Source organism: Pararge aegeria, chromosome 12 (genome assembly GCF_905163445.1).
Source record: "Pararge aegeria chromosome 12, ilParAegt1.1, whole genome shotgun sequence".
Taxonomy (NCBI): domain Eukaryota; kingdom Metazoa; phylum Arthropoda; class Insecta; order Lepidoptera; family Nymphalidae; genus Pararge; species Pararge aegeria.
Window position 1 is genome coordinate 16691553 of NC_053191.1, and position 21121 is coordinate 16712673.

A 21121-nucleotide genomic window follows, 5' to 3' on the forward strand; every position below is an offset into this window, starting at 1 on the left:
ATATGCGCTCGTGACTCGATTTGCCCGGCTGCGAAAGGTCATTAAGGATTATTTTTTTCCTGATACAAAGCACCAACTTATGACCTTTTTATCCTTATACCTTTGTACCAACTTTTGTTCAACGCAGTATCACTACTGCGCTGTTGTTTTAAGTGGTAGGTCTAAGATTCGATTCCCGGAACAGGACAGTTTCATGATCATCATCATTTCAACCAATTGACGTCCACTGCCGGATATAGGTATTTTGTAGGGAGTTCCAAAATCCACGGTCCTGGGCCGCTTGTTTCCAGGGGCTCGCAGCGACTCGCCTGATGTCATCTGTCCACCTAACGAGGGGCCGACCTACGCTGCGTTTACCAGTGTGGCGGAGAAGGACAGTCTGGGAATTTATATTTCATTTATGTCTTTATTTTATTTAGCGTTTCCGCGTAGACACAGACTATGGTCGCCATACCCCAGGTTCGCCATCATCATAACTTCAACCGATTTAAGTTCTACTGGACATAGGTCTTCTAGGGAGTTCCAAAGTACACGGTCCTGGACGCTTGCCTCCAGCGGCTTCCAGGGACTCACCTGATGTCATCTGTCCACCTCGTTGGGGGCCAACCAACACTTCGTTTACCTGTGCGGGGTCGCCATTCCAGCCCCAACTTTTGGAACCCCAATGTACATCGGTCTTTCGAGCTATGTGCCCCGCCCATTTCCACTTCAGCTTTGCGACTATGTCGGTAGCTCTGGTTCTTCTACGGATCTCCTCATTTCTGATTCGATCACGTAGAGATACTCCCAACATAGCTCTCTCCATCGCCGGCTGAGTGACTCGGTGCTTTCTTATGAGGCACTTACCTCAGGTTAGCTAGCTGTTATCACTTAACACTAGGTGCGATTGCAGTTAAAGGCAAATTAGTCGTGAAATAATTAAAAAGAAAAAGGTACATATATGGTGAAGGTATGTATGTCGCTCAACAAAAAAAAATATTTTTTTTTTTATATTTTAATTAAATTTTAATACAAAAATGCGTCGATTTTATAGCACAATTATACCTTTCTAGGATATAAAAATAACTTATAAATTAAAATAAATAAATAGTTATCTTATCTATTATAATTCTATTATTATTGGTAACGAGGGCTAGTCTTTGGCGTTAAAATTAAAATATTAAATTAAAATACTGATTTAAAAAATTATTAAGTACCTACACGTATTATAAGCTTTTTTTATAAACTTAATGTATCTTAGGCGTTATCAATTATTCTACATACAAATTCGATTATAATCTAATACAAATGGTAGACGTGAATGGAAAACCGTCAAATGGGTCAGTTGTGAAAATTGGTGTTCCACAAGGGTCTTTATTAGGACCTTTTGTATTCCTTAATTATATTAACGACCTTCCTTACCTTGCTTTTTCTAATTTCTCGGTGAATTTTGTTTAGAAGCCAGTTAAAAATATTGTTCTTTATTTAACCGGTTAACTAATTTAATATTTTTTTAAGGAACCAAAATAATAATAACGGTAACTACTAAAAAAAATATGATAATCTTGGCCAGCGGTTTAACGTTCAATTAACCTAAGTAAACCAGTTTATATCGCAATTTTTAAAAAGGTGATGCGCTTATTGTTTGTTAACTGGACACAAACAGGATGTTTGGCTGCTTTAATCTATATTTTGTAATTTGGCGGTAACTTCACGTGTCTTCTGCAAATTCCATTGGATTCGAGCAGCAATTACCTGGTTTTTAATTTTTCGAACCCAGAGGGTAAAACGGGACCCTATTACTGAGACTCCGGTGTGCGTTCGTCTGGCGGTATCTCATAACCGATCATGATTGATGAAATACCGCTTGACCGAGAGACGGACAGACATCTGAGAAAATTTGTGATGTGAACATCTCAGATGATGTATTTCTGTTGCCGCTATAACAGTAAATATTAAACATGCATGTTTTTATAGATAATAGTTTTATAGGAATCGCATTTGGCTGGTTTTAATTTAATATGAACTTATTGAAAGAGTTTTGCAAGGGCGTTTCATTGATATATAGAACCTATTAGAATATCCTTTGACCCAACGAAGCGGCAGTGCTTTTAATCCAGTCTACATAAGAAACTACCCTAGTGTAAACACCCGGCCGCGCTCGTCTCGCACAGCCGGATCCCCACGACACCACGCCGTGTAGCTGCCATCTGCTTGTACCGTAGCAGGCGAGGGGCCCTCCCGAGTCTCCCTTACAGGCGTCTACACCTCCGGAAAGAATACCTGGAAAACACAGGGGAAATTAAGAGACAGTTACGTCACATTTACAACACCGAACTCAATTCAAGGGCGTTGCAAACTAAAATTAGACTCCTTATTTACATATTACTCATTTTACAAACAACATATATTTTTTTTCTAAAACAATTAAGTTTATACCAGGGAAAAATATGTAATAGTCACGACAATATTTACTGGGAAGAAAAAATTTCAAAGTTACCTCTAATGCGCATTAAGGTTTTCTTAACAAATTATTAGATATTTTAGTTTTAATATAAAAACAAATACAACTTTTTATGCAGGTATTTAATTAAATTATTAAAACAATTATATATTAATGATAAAAATTGCAAAAAAAGTGGAAAGGTGCAAAGTGCAAAGAGTTGCACGTTGCATTTTAAGTACAGTTTTAGTTTGCAACGTTCTGAAATCATCGTCACGCTCTTAAGAAGCTAGCTTTGTGATTGCCATTGATCTGTCTTTGCTCAATACACTCATTTCCTAATTTTGGGTGGTAATATGTACCTAAATCTTTGCCAAGAGGACTGCACCGATCATGAATTCATAACAATGCACTATTCAATTCTTTTCATTAATCTCTTGTAGCCAAGTTGTAGCCAACGTTACTTTTGTAAAAAAATATACTTTTAAAAACGCAATCAATCAGTAGCCCATAACTATCTACTGTTGGACTAAAGGCATCTCCCAACGGAAGTGTTTGCTCATAATGTCCTCGCTACGTTACTCTTGTAAATAAATATACTCTTTCAATTAAATGCGCAATCAATCAGTGGCCCATAACTCTCCACTGTTGGACTAAAGGACTCTCCCAAAGGGAGTGTTTGCTCATAATGTTCTCGCTACGTTACTCTTGTAAATAAATGTACAATTAAATAAGCAAACAATCAGTAGCCCATAACTGTTCACTGTTGGACTAAAGGCCTCTCCCAACGGGAGTGTTTGCTCATAATGTCCTCGCTGGGCAGACAGTTTGGATCGCAGTAAAAGGCGACAGTTGAGGATGCTGACCGTTATCCGTTATTTAAATGAATGAAAAAAATTAAATGATATTGCACTCACCAGCACACAACATAGAGTCCAATATAGTCTGCTGGCATCCACCTAGCACCTTTTCCTTCCTACACGTGGTCTGGTCCAACACTGGTACCGCTGCTGCTCTTAGCACAGGCGCGAAGTTATCGGTTCCTTCTGTATACATTATAGGCATATTATTGTGATTTTATATTTCTAATAATGATCTGAGTGAGGAATTGAACTCGGGACCTTGTTTTCTGTAGTCGAACATGCTAACCACTAGATCAACGAGACAGTTCGATGACACTATCCCCAGCGAGAAACCACAATTCCCAAAGAACACGTCACGCCAACTGCGGGACACAGGCGTGCTGCCATAGAAGCATAGACCACTGGTTATGCAACACAGGTAGTCAGTTACGATATTCTACCCTTTGACATCTTGGGGATGTCTCTTAAAAAGCTCAAAGTTTTATATTGAACGTTGTGGTTTCTCATGTGATGTACGCATCATAAGTTGTACCGTGGTCATTATTTGTTTTAACATTCTGTGAGGTGAATAATAATAATAAATATACTACGACAATACACACATCGCCACCTAGCCCTAAAGTAAGCGTAGCTTGTGTTATGGGTACTAAGACGACTGATGAATATTTTTATGAATAATATAAATAAATACTTAGAATATACATATAAACACCCAGACACTGAAAAACATTCATGCTCATCACACAAAAATTTTTCAGTAGTGGGAATCGAACCCACGGCTTGGACTCAGAAAGCAGGGTCGCTGCAAACTGCGCCAATCGGCCGTCTGCGATTTAATACTCTTAGTTTTATTTCGTTAAGAGCTAAATTATGGTAGCGTATATTAAACCCAAAATGGGTTTAATATAACTACGTAATTACCTAATTGGTTTCTACGCGACATCAACGGAACGGTAAATCGCTTGGCGGGACGGCCAGAGCCTCCCACCAGATCAGACCAGAGAAAATTCAGAAATTATAAATTCTCATAATGCCCCTGCACGGGGTCGAACCCGGGGCCCCAACTTAAAACCACGCGCTCACCGCTGCGCCAGGCACGTTACTAAAATGCTCATTGTTGATTTATCCATATTTTCATGTATTACAACTACACAGTATAAAAACATCAGCAAGTTCTGGTACCTGCCTGGTACCCCCAGCCGCTGACCGCACACCACCTTCCAGTGGTGTCGGCCTTGTCCGGCAGACAGATGGGGCGGACGTGCGAGTTGAACTGAACTCCGGAGCGGGAAACCAGGACAACTGCTATGTCGTTGCTGTGGGGACCATCTGCAATAAATCATACATTCATTCATACAAATATAGGTATGTATTATATTAAATTTATTGTTTATAAATATTCTATTATATATATTTTATTTTTAATTTTTATGAAGTATGTATATTTTTGTAATTTATATTATGTTTATCATTCAGGTATTACTTTGTGTACACCCTAACCCTTCTTCACAACTTCATGTATTCAATTATATTTCGTAGGTTGCCTGGTAGAGATCGCTTTTAAGCGATAAGGCCGCCTATTGCACTTTTTCTCCTTTTTTTTCTAATGATTGTTTTTTTTATTTTTTATTTGATGTACAATAAAGTGTATTTTCATTTCATTTCATTTTCATTTCAAACCCATTACCGGCTCACTGCAGGGCACGGGTCTCCTTCCACAACGAGAAGGCTTTAAGACTTTAGGCCGTAGTCCACCACGCTGGCCCAGTGTGGTTTGGGTAAACTCCACAACTTTTTTATTTATTTTTAATATCTTTATACTCTTTATTTTTACACCACATCATTCAGAAATACAAAAAAAATAACAAACAGTTAAACAATGTAGTAGGATACAAAAGGCAGCCTTATCGTTAAGTAGCTATCTCTGCCTTGGGATTAGGAAAACTAAAAAGAAAAACGAAAAAGTGGGGTACACTGTTTATAACATAGGTATACATACGAATGACTACATACTAATACATAAATTAAATAGTTCAAACAAACTAAAAAACACGCTTGGTATAAAAAACTAAACTAATTTCTTTATTTTAGTTTATTCATAATAGCGATTTTTTTTAGTTTTTCTTGATCTATTATTTTTATTACAGCAAAATTAATCGGTAACCCATCCACCATGAAAGAGATAAAATATAGATAATTTTTTTTTTTTATTCAGTGGGCCCGTCTCTCGAAATGCAAGTTCTAATTATTATTTAAAACAGGCCATTAAAAAGTAACAGCTAATGCCCTCTACCATCTAGTAGCTTAATGTTGTCTGTGGAATTTGTTAGGTACGCGAACGCCATAGGTTTTTTACATTTGGGTCTAGATGGCGCTGTAGTAATTAGTAAAAAATCTTATTTTTTATAGTGAAAATTGGAATAATCTTTTCAGATTAGTCTATTGTCATCGGTCCTCGATATGTCTACAAAGGTTGAAAGAAATCGGACCGTTTAAAGTGGGTCAAAATCGCGCCCAAAGAAGTCGGTTACAAACATACATACAAGTGAAGCTAATATAAAGCGTGTAATAAACCAGACTACACAAATACCACAATACTGGTGATAAATATACTAATACATACGTTAACATACTTAAATATGATTTAGAGTAGATAAATGAATAATAGTCGTCGCTTTTGAGAACATTACGAAGAACTCTCAGGCATGCAGGTATCCTCACGATGTTTTCTTTCACCGTTGAAGGAAGTCATGTTCAAATTCTTTAAAACGCACATAACTTAGAAAAGTTAGCGGCCCTTCGAAGGTGAAGTCGACCTATATACTAGGCTTAATAAAATTAGTAATCCGTTCAAGGAACTTGAATACAATTTCACAATAAACAAGCAGTTGGCATCTCGGAGTTGTCTCCTGAAAACGTTGTATTGAAAGTAATTTTATAGAAAAGTTGTAATAGTAACGGAATACGTAAAGGATAACAAAGCTTGCGTTTCTAATATTGCTCTTACCAGGTTGCTTTACATATAATTATAAATGACAATTTGAGATGGTAATAACAAAAAGAAAACCCGGCTAAGTTTATTGTGGACTTGTTCTTAAACCTGGACACGTGTGGAACGTATTATCTCACAACTATAAACACGTATTTTTATGTTATGTACGCATCAATAGTACCATCCTTGATCCTAGACCTATATGTGATTTAAAATTGTCTTTGATTTTATAATTTGGCGCAGTGAAATAATCATTTCTCTTCAGTTGGTTAGTTTTCCGATAGAATTAGACTTACTACTTCCCGACAGCCTAGGCTAGACATTAAAAAGTAATTTTTTCGTTTTTATCTATATAAACTAGCCCAATGCGATAGTAAGATAGGTGTGATAATACCAAAACTAATACGTATGTTCATTTATAGTTAAAACGTTAGATTATGACGACCTCTCTGGTGAGCGGTGAGCGCTGAGGTTTTAAGTTGGAGCTCGCGGAATCGATTCCCAGGCATTCGGCAGGAGCCATTTGGGAATTTATAATTTCTAACTTTTTCTTCTGGTCCACCACTGCCGACAAAGACGTGCCACTAAGCCATTTCCCGTTACGGACGTCGCGTTTAAAGGTTTATTATAACTGCCATACTCCCTAATAGGTTAGCCCGCTACCGTATTAAACTGCAACATCACTTATCGACAAGTTTCAATTCAAGGGCTAAATTTCTTGTTTGGTCTTAGGGTATTTCTTTTTAGTTTTCCTAATCCTAAGGTTGCCGTGCAGAGGTAAACTTAGCGATAAGGCCACCTTTTGTATCCTACTAAATTCTTGAATTGTATGTGCCTTTATGTGTACAAATAAAGAGTATAAATAAATAAATAAATAAAGTAAATATACTACGACAATACACACATCGCCATCTAGCCCCAAAGTAAGCGTAGCTTGTGTTATGGGTACTAAGATGACTGATGAATATATTTATGAATATTATATACATAAATACGTATAATATGCAAATAAACACCCAGACACTGAAAAACATTCATGTTCTTCACACAAACATCTCCAGTTGTGGGAATCGAACCCACGGCCTTGGACGCAGAAAGCAGGGTCGCTGCCCACAACGCAAACTGGCTGTAATTTTGTAGAGGAAAAAAAAATTAACGTATGATTCCTCACTTTTCCTGAACTCCGGGTGTGGCACCACCTTCTCAGCGAGGAACCTGTTTTCGTGCTTATCCTGCAGTTTAAGCCGATGCTCTCCAACCAGCAGTCTCATGTGCTCAAGTTGCAATGGTTCCTGGAATCACAATAAACTAAAACTCAATTTTTAAGTGAAAACTTTTTTAGGCGCCCGTTTTCGTGAAGACGCGAAGCTGACACTGTTTAGGGCATACTGACAATGCCTCTATACGTGTCGGCTGTGGTTTAACTACAATAAAAATGCACGTAGCAGTATCAGAGTGCAGTATAATAACGCATACCGAATTCTGATGAAACTGCCTAAATTCTGCAGTGCGTCGAACATGTTTGTCGATGCCAGAATACCAGACTATTTCGCGCTTATTAGATCGAGTTGCAGTTGCAGCCTTCTGGTTCCGTATACGTAATTCCAAGAACGGAATCCTTGGTGTATGCTCCGAGTACCCGGAGAATATTGTAAAGAGCTGGCTTGCCGTGCATCGCGACGGAAACCGTAAATAGTAGGTTATACGGGTACGAACCCTCTTTTGGGGTAATTTATTATGTTTTAGCTGTATTTTTTTTAATGTTTGGATTTAATTTATTATTTTTTAGATCTTTTAAAATACTATGCTACTTTTTTTACTTTATTTACGTGTATATTGACATGGGTTTTAATTGAATTAAACAATTATTATTATTATTTTCACTAAACATAAATCGAATTCCTAATGATTTAGGCGATGTCTATAGAAAAATAACATTTCACCAACTCTTAGGTGATAAATATTGGTGATTCCTAGGCGTACATGAGACGCCTAGTAATCTCCTTCGATAAGGCATTATTTAGGCATTGCCTTGTTTACTTACGGAAAACGGGTATAAGATGTTTATTTTAATGACAAGGTTTGTTGAAAGCAAGCCGTACTGCATTCATTTCACACAAGATAGAACAACGATTGTTAAATTGTAAAATGATGTTCGAAAAGAACAACTGCTGAGTTTCTTGCCGGCTTCTAGAGTCACTACAAGCAGACATATTTGAAGTTTCAAAAGTGCTTATATTAGGCCTATCTGAAATAAATGAATTTTGATTTTGTTTTTTTTAATCTGTGGCATACCTTATCAAAACAGTGTGCCGCTGAAAGTACCAGGCGCTCAGCAATAACTGCGCCCCCACAGTGATGTTCGAATGTCAATTTATCCGCGTTCAGCATTTGAATCTCGACCTGAAAATTAGTCAAACGGGGTTGAAGGGGTGATAGCCCAGTGGTTAAGACTTCGAATTCACTTTTGGGTAGCCGAGTTTGAATCACAGCACGCACGTCTAACGTTTGCACGCCTCATAAGCGAAGCGTTGAGGTGGGTATTACTGTCAGTTTCCGCACACCGAGTGATTCTCCAACTTAAAACTTTTTTTATTCTTTATTGCTTTTATAAGGGAATATAAATAGACAAATGTTAAGAAATTACATTATTTTTTATTATTTAAAGAAATTAAAAAAATGTTTAAAAAAGTTCTGTCTTGGACGTCTGTGTGTCTGAATGTGCGGATCCCGTATCTTGTGGTCACGATAACGAGCGAAATACTTCACTTATGGAGTTTTTTTTGTAGGCTTCAGTATTTTGAGGAATAGAAGCCTATTACTTTTCACGGTATAATTAGATGTAGTTTAATTATTATTTACAAATAATCTCAATTTTATTGTAATGAATGAGTTTATGAGGCGTGCACTTTTGGATTCTCCAACTATTTTAAGTTATGTACGTTTTAAATAATAAAAATGTCACTTGCGCTGAAGGAAACATCGTTAGGAAACCTGCATAAAATAGCTAAGGGAATTTTGGTCGTAATTTCATACATGACTTTCTATATTTATGGTAGTATTTTGAAATCATTCTTCCATTTCGTAATTTAATAACAATTTGTTTTATGCTCAGTGTTAAATCTATAATTATTTTATTTTATTTATTTATTTATACTCTTTCAAATCAATCTCTTCCCATATTTAAATGTCGTCTTAAAGACTACTAACTGTCTTTGAGTGAAGTAATTTGAACAAATATCGTAATTAATATGTATTATTTGTATTTTCTTTTTTCATTATTTAATTATATATGTATTTATATTATATTTATATATACATATGTATTTATATATTTATTTATTTTATATGTATGTCTATTTATTGCCGAATATATATGTTATATGCAGCTTTTCCTTCTGCCAGAGGTTGCCTGTAAGAGATTGCTTGCAGCAATAAGGCCGCATTTGCATGCCTACAATTCTTGTTGTTGTTTATTCTATATTTTATGTATATTCTGATGTTTGTGTGCAATAAAGTATTTCTTCTTCTTCTTCTTCTCTTTATTTGTACACCACTCAGAAAAACGAGACAAAAAAGAACAAACACATGAAGAATGAAGCAGGATACAAAAGGCGGCCTTATCGCTAAGTAGCGATCTCTGCCAGGCAACCTTAGGATTAGGAAAACTAAAAAGAACCTCTAATGTTCCAAATGTTTACCATAAAATGGGGAAAATGGGAAAAGTTTCTGATCTAGCAACATTTCGCGGATGTGAAGTTTAGCTTGCGCGGGCTGTTTTTGCTGATTTTGGATGCAATGATAACTGAATGAGGATTATGTATGTTCTTAATTCTGTGAGTTAAGCATATCGAGGACACTAATTGAGATATTGTCTTCTAAATACGTTTCGAAAAAGTTTTTTTTTTTGTTTTAACAAGTCCGGCCAAGCGCGAGTAGATTACGATTTTTAAAATAGTTTGATTTACGAGTATAAGTGAAAGCCATATCATGAACATTCGGTTTATTTGTTGCCTTGTTTAGATGAATAAAATGCCCCGTGATGCATTCATCTTTTATTAGTCTAATAAGCGACGCCTTCCATCACTTGTATTTAAATATATATATATATATATATTATATATATAACACATCGCCACCTACCCCATGACTAATGGATATTTTTATGAAATTATGAATAATAATATACTTAATATACTTATAATATATAAATAAACACAGATATATTTGTCGACCTCTCTGGCGCAGCGGCGAGAACTTAGGTTTTAAGTTGGAGGTCCTAGTTTCGAATCCCTATATAATAGTTTTGCAATTTTTCAATTTCTGAATTTTCTCTGGTATAGTCTGGTCTGAGGCTTCGACTGTGGCCAGACACCACCCTACCGAAAAAGACGTGCCGCTAAGCGATTTGGCGTTCCAATACGATATCGCATTATGGAGTTAGCCCGCTACCATCGTAGACTGCATCATCACTTACCACCAGATAATACTTGAGATTGCAGTCAATGGCTAACTTATAGTGGAATAGAAAAAGAAAGAAATAAACATGTAAATGAAACCAGAGATAATACTTCACAGGCTTTAGAGGTAAATTATAAAGATTGTATAAGACTTATCTGTGAAACCGAAAACCTAATAGTTTTTGAGTAAACCACTTATAGTTTTTACTGAAAGAAATCAGATGCAAAATTAAAATCATGTGCCTCCTGTCACTTTATTAGATACTCGTCGCGTAGCGTAGGTACTATGCGCGTGTCGGTCTTTTATCTTCAATAGGTTTGTCATAAGTAAACACTTAGAATGCTTTGAATGAATGAATGAATGAATACACTTTTATTGTACACCACAGAGAAAATTTACAGAGATACAAATACAACAGCACAATAAGGTAGAACGTACAATTTGGCGGCCTTATCGCTAAATAGCGATCTCTTCCAGGCAACCAAAGGCATACAAGAAAATGTTATAAGAAATAAGTAGGTGGTACAACAAACATTAGTAAATATTAGGATTTTAAACTAAATTAACATAAAATAAACATAAAACATAGTACATATTAAACATAACATATTAAAGATATGTACAAAAATATAATATATATTTCATAAATATAAACATACAAAAACTCTACTATAAATACATAATTAAAAAAAAAAAAAAAAAGAAAGAACCCTCAAAAATATATTGTTGAAGAACGTGAGGACAGGACTTTGAATAATACTGTTTTTCACTTTTTACGTTTGACATGTAATCGAGCAGAGTTTCCCCCTACAACTACTTGATACAGAATGAATGTTGGAGAAGGTAATGCTTCTACTTTTATACGGCTCAGGTACCGTTTACAATGTTAACAACAAAACGAACCAATAATAATATTTTACGATATTAGTTTTCGGTAAGTTATTTCACAAAATATATTGTTATTATTCTATTTGGAAAACATTAATTATTTACACAAGTATTATTACGAATTATATAAAGCAAAATAGAACTATTAAAGCAATTCTATATTAATGAATCATGTAGTGACGTCACAACATGTTTATGGCGTAGCGTTGGTATCAGCCAGGGGATCAACCGGTAACAATATATAATAATAAATAAACAAAATAGAACACAGTGATTATTCCCATCAATGCCCGGAAGATACAGACAAGAAGTGATCCTTCACTTGTTTCTTAAAGGAGCCGATCGTTTGCGCCTCACGAATCTCTAACGGCAGGGCGTTCAAAGTGTAACGGGCTGAACCGTAAAGGATTTGCTTTGAATTCGTTTGTATGTAAAAATAAATATGCTCCTTCTGATGATTCCTTATGAAATATAGTTACAAATCCTTCAACATGATTTCGTAATTCTGTTACACGTTGTATATAAAAGACCAAAGAGTCATGTCTCATATAATATATATGTATAGTATATATGTCTATATATCCGATGGGCCGGCCATGTAGCCCGGTGGACTATAAATGTCACTACATGGAACGGCCCACCAGGCAAACGCCGAATAGGAAGACCATTCACGAGATGGGAGGATGATATTAAGAAGATCGCAGGAACAAACTGGTTACAAACAGCCAAAAATAGACCAAAATGGAAATCCTTGGAGAAGGCCTTCACCTGAGAGGGGTCTTTGCAAATTAAATATGAAAACCAATACGAAATTAATTCTTAAATGTAATAAAAGAAAAAATGTTAAAACGAATTTATATTGTAAACTTTATAGACACTATTGTTTACTTAATTCTTTTTTTTTTACTATGTTTGTAATATTATTTGCATGGAATAAAAGGCATATCAGGGGTATTTATGTTATATATTTACATATTTATATATTTTGTATATGATTGTTAGTAGTTTACATTAATTATGCGTAATTTCATGTGTGTTTATATTTTATTTGTATGTATATTTTATATAGTTATATTTATATATATATATATTTTATTTATATATTTGTATAATTTTAAATCTTTTCGGTTTTTCCTTTTACGTTGGTTGCCTGGAAGAAATCGCTATGTAGCGATAAGGCCACCAAATTATACTCTCTTGATATGTATTTATATTTCTGTAACTACTTTTTTCTTTGGTGTACAATAAAAGTGTATTCATTCATTCATTCATTCATTCTCATTCTTTACATCACCTACTTTACGCCTGACAGTCTTAGACTGATACCGAAAGTCCATACTAATTTCGGCATCGGCGGTATGAGAGTCATATCTTAGTGGTAAAGCACTCAGACCGAGATAGCTAGAGAGTCGTCGGTTCAAACCCTGTCGGTTCCACAAATTTTATATGCGTTTTAAAATGTGTAAAATAAATATTTCCCCCAAGTTTACGTAAAAACACTTTTATGAAAATCATAAGACTCGTGTCTCATTCATCATCTACTTTATGTCTTAAGGATCTCTGAAAATTGACATTTGAAAAGTGAAAGTTCATTATTTAAACGTCTCCGGGCTTGAAGGTTGCGACACGCGTGTCGCGGTTTTGGCGGGCTATTGTTAATTTTCGCGGTATTTGTAAGAATTTTTGAGGTTATATAATATATTATTTAAACCATAGGTAATTACTTCTTGATTGACGGAGGTGTTGCAAATTTTGAAGAGGCTTACGTAATTTTAATAATATTACTTTTGTAATATGTAAGTATATCCTTACGTACAGGTTGGTATAATAAACGGACGTAAATGTAAATGTTATACTAGTATATGAAGCTAATGAGTTTGTTTGTTTGTTTGTGTTATGGCTATGATGTCAGGAACTACAGGTCTGATTTGAAAACTTCTTTCGGTGTTGGATTGCCCATTTATCAAGGAAAGCTATAGGCTATATACCATCATGCTAAGACCAGTAGCAGCATAGCACAAATGAAAAATGTATAAAAATCGGGGTTTTTTCCCGTTTAATGCGTAAACGGTTAAAGTTTCGATAAAATCATGTAAAGTAAAGTTATTCCCCTTTACAAGTTTAAAAAATAAGTCCGGGAACGATATTGTTTTTTTTCTGCTGCAATTAAGCTCTTGACAGCAATAGTAGTAAAAAGACCGTAGCAGGCTAACCTGTTTATGTATGGCAGGTAAAGTCTATTTCTTTATAGTAATTGTAAACTATACATGTATTTATTGTAAACAATCTTTCTGTTACTTTTAGTGTAAACTTTATTTCCAATTTGTTTAGGAAATAATAAAAACACACCTAGTATATAAAAATAATCTCGTTATATTGTGTTTGTTTTTATTTATTTTATCGCACTTTTATATTTTTAAATCATACTTTACGCTAAAAAGTACCTAATGAAAAGATCGCTTACATTATAAGACAAGTTAGATGAAATGGAGTGTATATTTCAACCCGGCGACATTGGTATTTGTATTGATACTCCTGTTTTATTAAGTTGGCAATGTTCAAAATAATGAATATCTTTAAAATTATTTTAATGAGATTTAGTACTAGTTAGTGATCATTAGTAAAAAATAATACTTACTTGCCAAGGAAAAGCCCCGTAGGGTGCCTCCGAGCCCCCCACAATTTTTCCCCTCCTCAAAGTAAAGTCCACAGTTCTTGTACCGCACTGCACTTTTTCCTTCCCCGGTTTTCCTATGGAGTTCTGATTGAAATAGTTCGTGGAAAAACTATTGAAGGCTTTCGGTGGGCGGGTTTTATTTCTGTAGTATTCCATATGGTTTATGTGTGTCATGAATACATCAGCTATGCATAGATTTAATAGAGGTAGGAGGAAAAATATTAAAATCATTTTTGTATTTTTAGTCTGTATTTATGAGACACCCAAAGTTTCCTCCTTCCAAAACTAAAAACACTGTATTGTATACGATAGTTGCTTATTGTTAAGTTGTAAGTTTGAATATTAAAAAAAAAATCACTAAAACCGTTCAAAAATGAATGACTGAAATGTTCTTATTTTGAATTTCAATCACTTATCCTTTAAACTCAAATATTCTACTTCTACGGTACTTTGAAAAGTTTCACAACAAAAAAAATATGGTACGACTTTCTTCCACTTTGAAAATCGAACTTAGGTTTTTTTTGCGGAATGCGTACGTGCACACCACGTTACGGCCAAAACAGAAATGAGTTTCAGAGATGGCACCGATTTATTTTTTTAATCATTGCCAATACAATGCCATGTGCGCGACACACACAAATGTAGGTCAGGAGACCGATCTCGAGATGCATCTTTTGTCCGAACTTCAATTGTTTGTTACGGTTCGATTGGGGACGGTATTTTGACATTTGTTCCTAATATGTTATGCATTTTAAGCGGCCGTCTGTCGTTTTAAATCCTTTAATTCGCCTTCATTTTTGGCTCATCTTAAATAAAATGAATCCCTTTGGCATAGGTGAAAAGGTAGTCGGTAGCTATCTCGTACCTAATAATATAATGTCCTTGAAAAAAGTATTAGGTCTGTAAGTATATAATATATTAGTGAATTATATATGGGATCTGGTGGAGTATGGCCGGTCAGTTAACATTAAATTTTATTCGTAAGCTCGTAATCCTACCTACTCCTATGAGAGAGAGAGAGAAAAAGAGAGAGAGACCTGCACCATTAGAGGGATTAAAACAGGCCTTTTATGATGGACGATGACAGTACTTAAAGTAAATTTCCCTAATTTTTAGACAGGAAAAATTCCTGGTTTCTCTATAATAATAATATAATACATGGCCCAAGCGCCGGTCAGAAACAGTTTCGCAAGGCAACTTCTTGTATCACCAGCAGCCACGTCCTTCAGAACCAATGCTAGAAATAGACTAAGTAATTACAGGCACATATATTCGGGTCCTATCCGATTCGCCTACACGGGGGGGGTTTGTTTGTTTGGAAGCTACGCCTCCTTGCCGGGGCTTTCATTCTCACAGGCAGACTCATTTATGGGCACAGGGTAGAACTTTGTAGGACATGTTCCTTGCGTGCCCTGTGAAGTGTTACTCTGTGTATAGGCGGTTTTCCATTTTCCATCAGGTGATCTATCTGCTTGGTCTGTCTATCCTTACTTAATATTCCTCATCATCATCAACAGCCCACAAGCGTCCACTGCTGAACATAGGCCTTTCCAACAGCGCGCCACCACACACGGTCCTCCGCCTTTCTCATCCAGCCGCTTCCAGCCACCTTTTTAAGGTCATCTGTCCAGCGGGCTGGAGGCCGTCCCACACTGCGCTTAATATTTTAATACGAAAGTTTGTTTCTTAACAATTTTAGCAACAATGTTTGTGTGTAACTATTTAATATAATTTGAGCAACCTATCAACTTGTCTTTTGGCATAGAGTTAGCTGAAAGGGTGTATAGTAACATAGATTGAACATAGTATATATAGTAACATAGAGTAAACGGTTCCCACGGGATTTGTAAAGACCGTAATGAACGGCAACATCTAGTTTTAACTATTAAAAAAAACATGCTTACAGGTAAATGCGTTTACCTGTTATCTTTCACAACAAACGCTGTGTGCACCCATATCGCATCACCGCCGTATTTCTGTCAATGTCAGCCTTTATTTTCATATTTATGGTAATGCACAACCGATATTACGCTGAATTACGCCGTACTCGACGCATACGCAGTTTGTTAACTTAAGAGCAAGAACTATGAACTGGAGCGGTAATAGCCGAGTGGTTAGGACTTGGGCTTCACTTTAGGTGGGCCGAGTTCGAATCCCAGCACGCACTTTTCTCAATTATGTGCGTTTTAAACAAATTCAAATTCAAAATTCATTTATTTCAAGCAGGCCTAGTTTATAAGCACTTTTGAAACGTCAAGTCAGTCTGTTGACTGACAAGAATTGGGTATCTTTAGGAAGATTTCCCCTCCCGTTAACAAAAAAAGGGTGTCGTTAAGGAAGTCATCAATCGTGTAGTAACCACGATTGGTTAAATTAGTTTAAATGTATTCTTTAAACTTGGCTCTATCACTTGCTTCAACGGTGAATGACACCTGCATGCGCAAGAGTTCCCAATAATGTTCCCAAAGGCATGTGGAATCCAACAATGCGTACTGGGCCAGTGTGGTATACTACAGTCTAAACCCTTCTCATTGTGTCATTTTATCTGGTGGGAGGCTTCGGCCGTGGCTAGTTACCACCATACCGACAAAGACCGCTAAGCGAATTAGTGTTCCGGTGCGATTTTGCGTACAAACCGATTTGGGGTATGACTACCATAGTCCCTAACAGGTTAACCCGCTACCATCTTAGACTGCATCATCACTTACCACCAGCAGGGCTAACACTGGCGATTGTATCCCCTGGCAAGAGATATAATTAACGTATCCACCTACTAAAGCACGGGAATATGGAATAGGAGACCTTTTAGTATTTCAGATATATTATTTGGATATTATTTCCACTTGTGTGCCAGTGCTCTGAGATTTGATAAAGTGGGAGTGGAAACAATTTTTATCCTTCCCACGGGGATATAATTGTCTCCTAACCACGCTAGCCTTGCAGGTGAGATTGCAGTCTTAGGGCAAACTTGTAGTGGAAAAAAAAAGATCCGTGCGTTGTAGTGACCGGAAATGGGTTTATATGAGGATGATGATGACCATGAACAACAAAACATGCATGTCTTTGTCATTTGTCTAGTGGCCGTAGCTAGTTGCAACTGTACCGACTAACTATCTACTGTAACTCTCTGATAGGAAACAATGATTGGAGCCGGAAGCCACCACGCTTTTCCAATGCAGGTTGTCGGGCTTTAACAATTATTATATCTAAATTAAAACATTTACCTCATAATATCAGAAAGTACCAAAAAATCCATATCCGAGGTTATACCAGGTTTATTAATATATTATATAAGTCTTTAATTTTAATAATTTGATAATAAAAATAAATTCTTAAAATTCCCCTTACATATATTACACCCACAGAATTAAGAACCGTTGTACCGCACTTTAACTACCTACTTAATGAAAAACTAACGCAATCCGGTTTTCACCGCCTTAAATGACGCCCCATTTACATATCAGATTACCGCATTATCTATGTAACTTTGACCCATAAATCTGTGAATATGTGCAAAGGACGTACAGGTGAGTACCGTCGTCATAAAAATATATAAAATAAATAAATAAATATACTACGACAATACACACAACGCCATCTCAGCCCCAAAGTAAGCATAACTATTGTTATGGGTACTAAGATAGCTGAAGCATATTATTATGAATGAAATACACATAAATACTTATAATAGATAAACACTCAGACACTGAAAAACATACCACAAACATTTTCAAGTTGTGGGAATCGATCACACGGCCTTGAACTCAGAAAGCAGGGTCGCTGCCCATTGCCCAAAACGGATGTCCAATTAAATGATTTTTTTTTACCCTTACTAATATTATAAATTTCAAAGTGTGCTCGGTTGGTTGTTTGTTTGTTGGTCCTTTCGTCACGCCATAACTTAGCAACCAAACAACTTTATTAGTGGCGTAGAGTTAGTTGAAAGGCGGAGAGTTACATAAGCTACATTGTATGCCAGGAAACAAAAACCAACTGTTCCCACAGGATTCGTAAAATACCGTTATAAAAGCGGACAAAGAACGCGGGCGTATGAAACCGTATTGAACATTCTCACAATATTCGTATGTAGTGTGAAGGAGATAGCATGACATCAACCACTGTTTATAAATCTTATATCATCGTCATCATCATCATATCAAACAGTTACCGGCCCTCTACAGGGCACGAGTCTCCTCCTACACTGAGGAGGGGTTAAGGCCCTAGTCCGCCATGCTGGCCCAGTGCGTATTGGTGGACTTCACGCATTTGAGAACGTTATGGAGAACTCTCAGTCATGCTGGTTTTCTCATGATGTTTGCCTTCACCGTTGAAGCAAGTGATATTGCACGACTCATGATGCGAAGCATCAGAGAGTGCTTTACGATCGAAAAATTTTTTTCGCCTCATTTCGGCGGCTATTTTTATTATTATAGCCTTGTTAGTTCACGGAATCAAGATATTTTGCATACTATTGTCGAGATAATTTAATGGAGATTAATTCCATACTTTTAAAAAATTGATTTACTGCAATAGAATTGGAGAAAAACGCCAAAATAGGTCAAAAAATTTTCCTGTCCGTCATGTGTGAAACCCGAAAACACTCTAACTTGTGAAAAAATCCATTATTTGAGTTAAATTTTTTTTTTTTTAATTCTAATCGACGATTGTAGGTCACTGAATGCGAATGATTAATTAATTCAGTGTAGTTTAATTGCAATTAATAAAAAAACGAAAACTGCAAGACTGTATATCTATATCTATATATATCCATGTAAAATTAACATGGATGGTGATATATCTATATCTATAGATATTATGTACATTTTATCCCACCAGGGGCGCCTGTGCATCACTTTCCTAGTACAGCTGTTTTAAATTTTTTTTTTCTTTTTATTTTTTTTTTTTTCAATATTTGATAATTAAATGAGCATTTAAAAACGCACATAACTTACAAAAGTGAAGTCGAAGTCCTACTCACTGGGCTATCTTTAATGACGCGTGATAAACAAGTTGCATTGAAAATGGTACCATGAAACGTGTGATCGCGCATTCAATCGTATACAACTTATTTAAACAGTCAGACTGAGCCTTAGCCTTAACTACTAAGTGAAAAAATTAAAAAAAAAATGGAAATTCCTTCTGCAGGCTCGAGTATTATATTCTCTAGTCACAGCTACCAGCCGTAGCAGTATCAATATCCAAACAATTTTCTACTTTATTCTATGGCAACACAGTCATATCTTCAATGGAACCAATAAATTGCTCACGCATATTTCCGTTGTTTCAGAACTGATCCTAAAGGGAACCGCTTGTTTTGCTATCGGTTTAATACCGTAGTAAACGTATTGCATTCATTGTACATACTTACGAATTATTTGTTGCAGCGATGTTGCGTCAGGCTCTATTGCATTATTGAAGGAAAATATATAAAGAAAACTAGCGGAAACTGAAATTAGTTTAAACAGTTTCCGCCCAATTCCAACCTCGTGGAACTTAGGTAGTTACATCTCAAGGTTTCGTTGTTGCTCGCGTCCAAATAAAATACTCCTTGTATTTATATATAAACACTAGCGTACCCAGCCCGCTTCGCCGGGCTACATTTTGCTTTATTTTATTTAAATAATAAACTTACATCATTAAATTTTTAATTGAAGTCTCATAATATATTAAATCATTTATTTCTTTCCGAATTCATTCTCTTCTATTCTCTTCTCGAGCGGGTGAATATCATTATCTACACCCATGTACACCCAACAATAGAATATAATCATATTAAAAATAATAACTATAACTAATATATTAATAACTATTGTAAAGTTGATTGACTTGTTGTAATTATGTTTTTGTTTCTGTTTCTATTTTTGTATTTTCTTTTTTTTTGTTCTCGTTTTAATTCGTTGCTATGTATTTAATTAGTGTAATTGGTGTTAACCGTACTAATTGAATTAAAAATAAATAAATAATAATCATAGGAAATAAAAGCTGTATTTGACAATTTGAAAGTTCAAAAATAGGAGTGCTAGGATCGTCACCAAACTTTACAGGATTACTCGCCAGGTCAATCCGGAGATTCCCTGAAAGTTTCATTGAAATCGGTCCAGCCGTTTCGGAGCCTATGCGGAACATACCCACACACTTTCTGTTTTATATAATATATAGATATGCCTGCAAAACGTAAGCGGTGATAGCTTAGTGCGTTAGGCGTCGGCTTTCCTTTCGTGAAGACCGTGTTCGAGCCCCGGCACGCAGCACTGACTAATCGGAGTAATGGCCAGCGTTGTAGATTGAGGTCTAACCCCTTCTCATTCTAAGACCCGTACGTAGTGGGCTAGTAATGATGATGATGATGACGACGATAATACCTGCAAAATAAATAAAAAAAAAACAAAACACGGTCAATTCAAATAGATATGAAAATCATGTCAAATAATAAGAATGTGCTGTGTTCATCGTAACAGGATAATAATAAATTATTTTGTCTTCGAAAGAGTTTGCCAACCTTTGGTATGGTATGAATTATTATTATAATAGGTTATTTTATTCCTTTTTATCTTCTATTTTAATACGAAAAATATTTTCTTTTCATCACAATTTTCAGAATTCTAAGAAAAAATTCTATAAATATGAAGATGCGACTGCAATGAAGTTACAAGTAATTAAAATGGTATAAAACTATTTTATAACATTGAAATATGTTGGGAGAATCCGTATGCGTGTACTCAATAAGGTTATTTTAATAGTAGCAGCACTACAGGGCTTAATTACTTGTAACGCCATTGGCGATTCGAACAATCAAAATTGTATGTCATACCCTCATT

The 21121-nt window shown here is 35.7% G+C and overlaps 1 protein-coding gene across 1 annotated transcript; it reads right to left on the reverse strand.

Moving 5' to 3' along the window:
• Positions 1–1072: 1072 nt before the first annotated feature.
• LOC120628130 (trypsin-like) lies at positions 1073–14804 on the reverse strand. The gene is made up of 6 exons (XM_039896356.1): positions 14265–14804; positions 8573–8680; positions 7449–7569; positions 4468–4614; positions 3340–3468; positions 1073–2262 (listed from the first exon to the last, which is right to left on the reverse strand). The coding sequence occupies exons 1-6, from the start codon at positions 14532–14534 to the stop codon at positions 2054–2056; spliced, it is 984 nt and encodes a 327-aa protein (XP_039752290.1). The 5' UTR covers positions 14535–14804; the 3' UTR covers positions 1073–2053.
• Positions 14805–21121: the final 6317 nt, after the last annotated feature.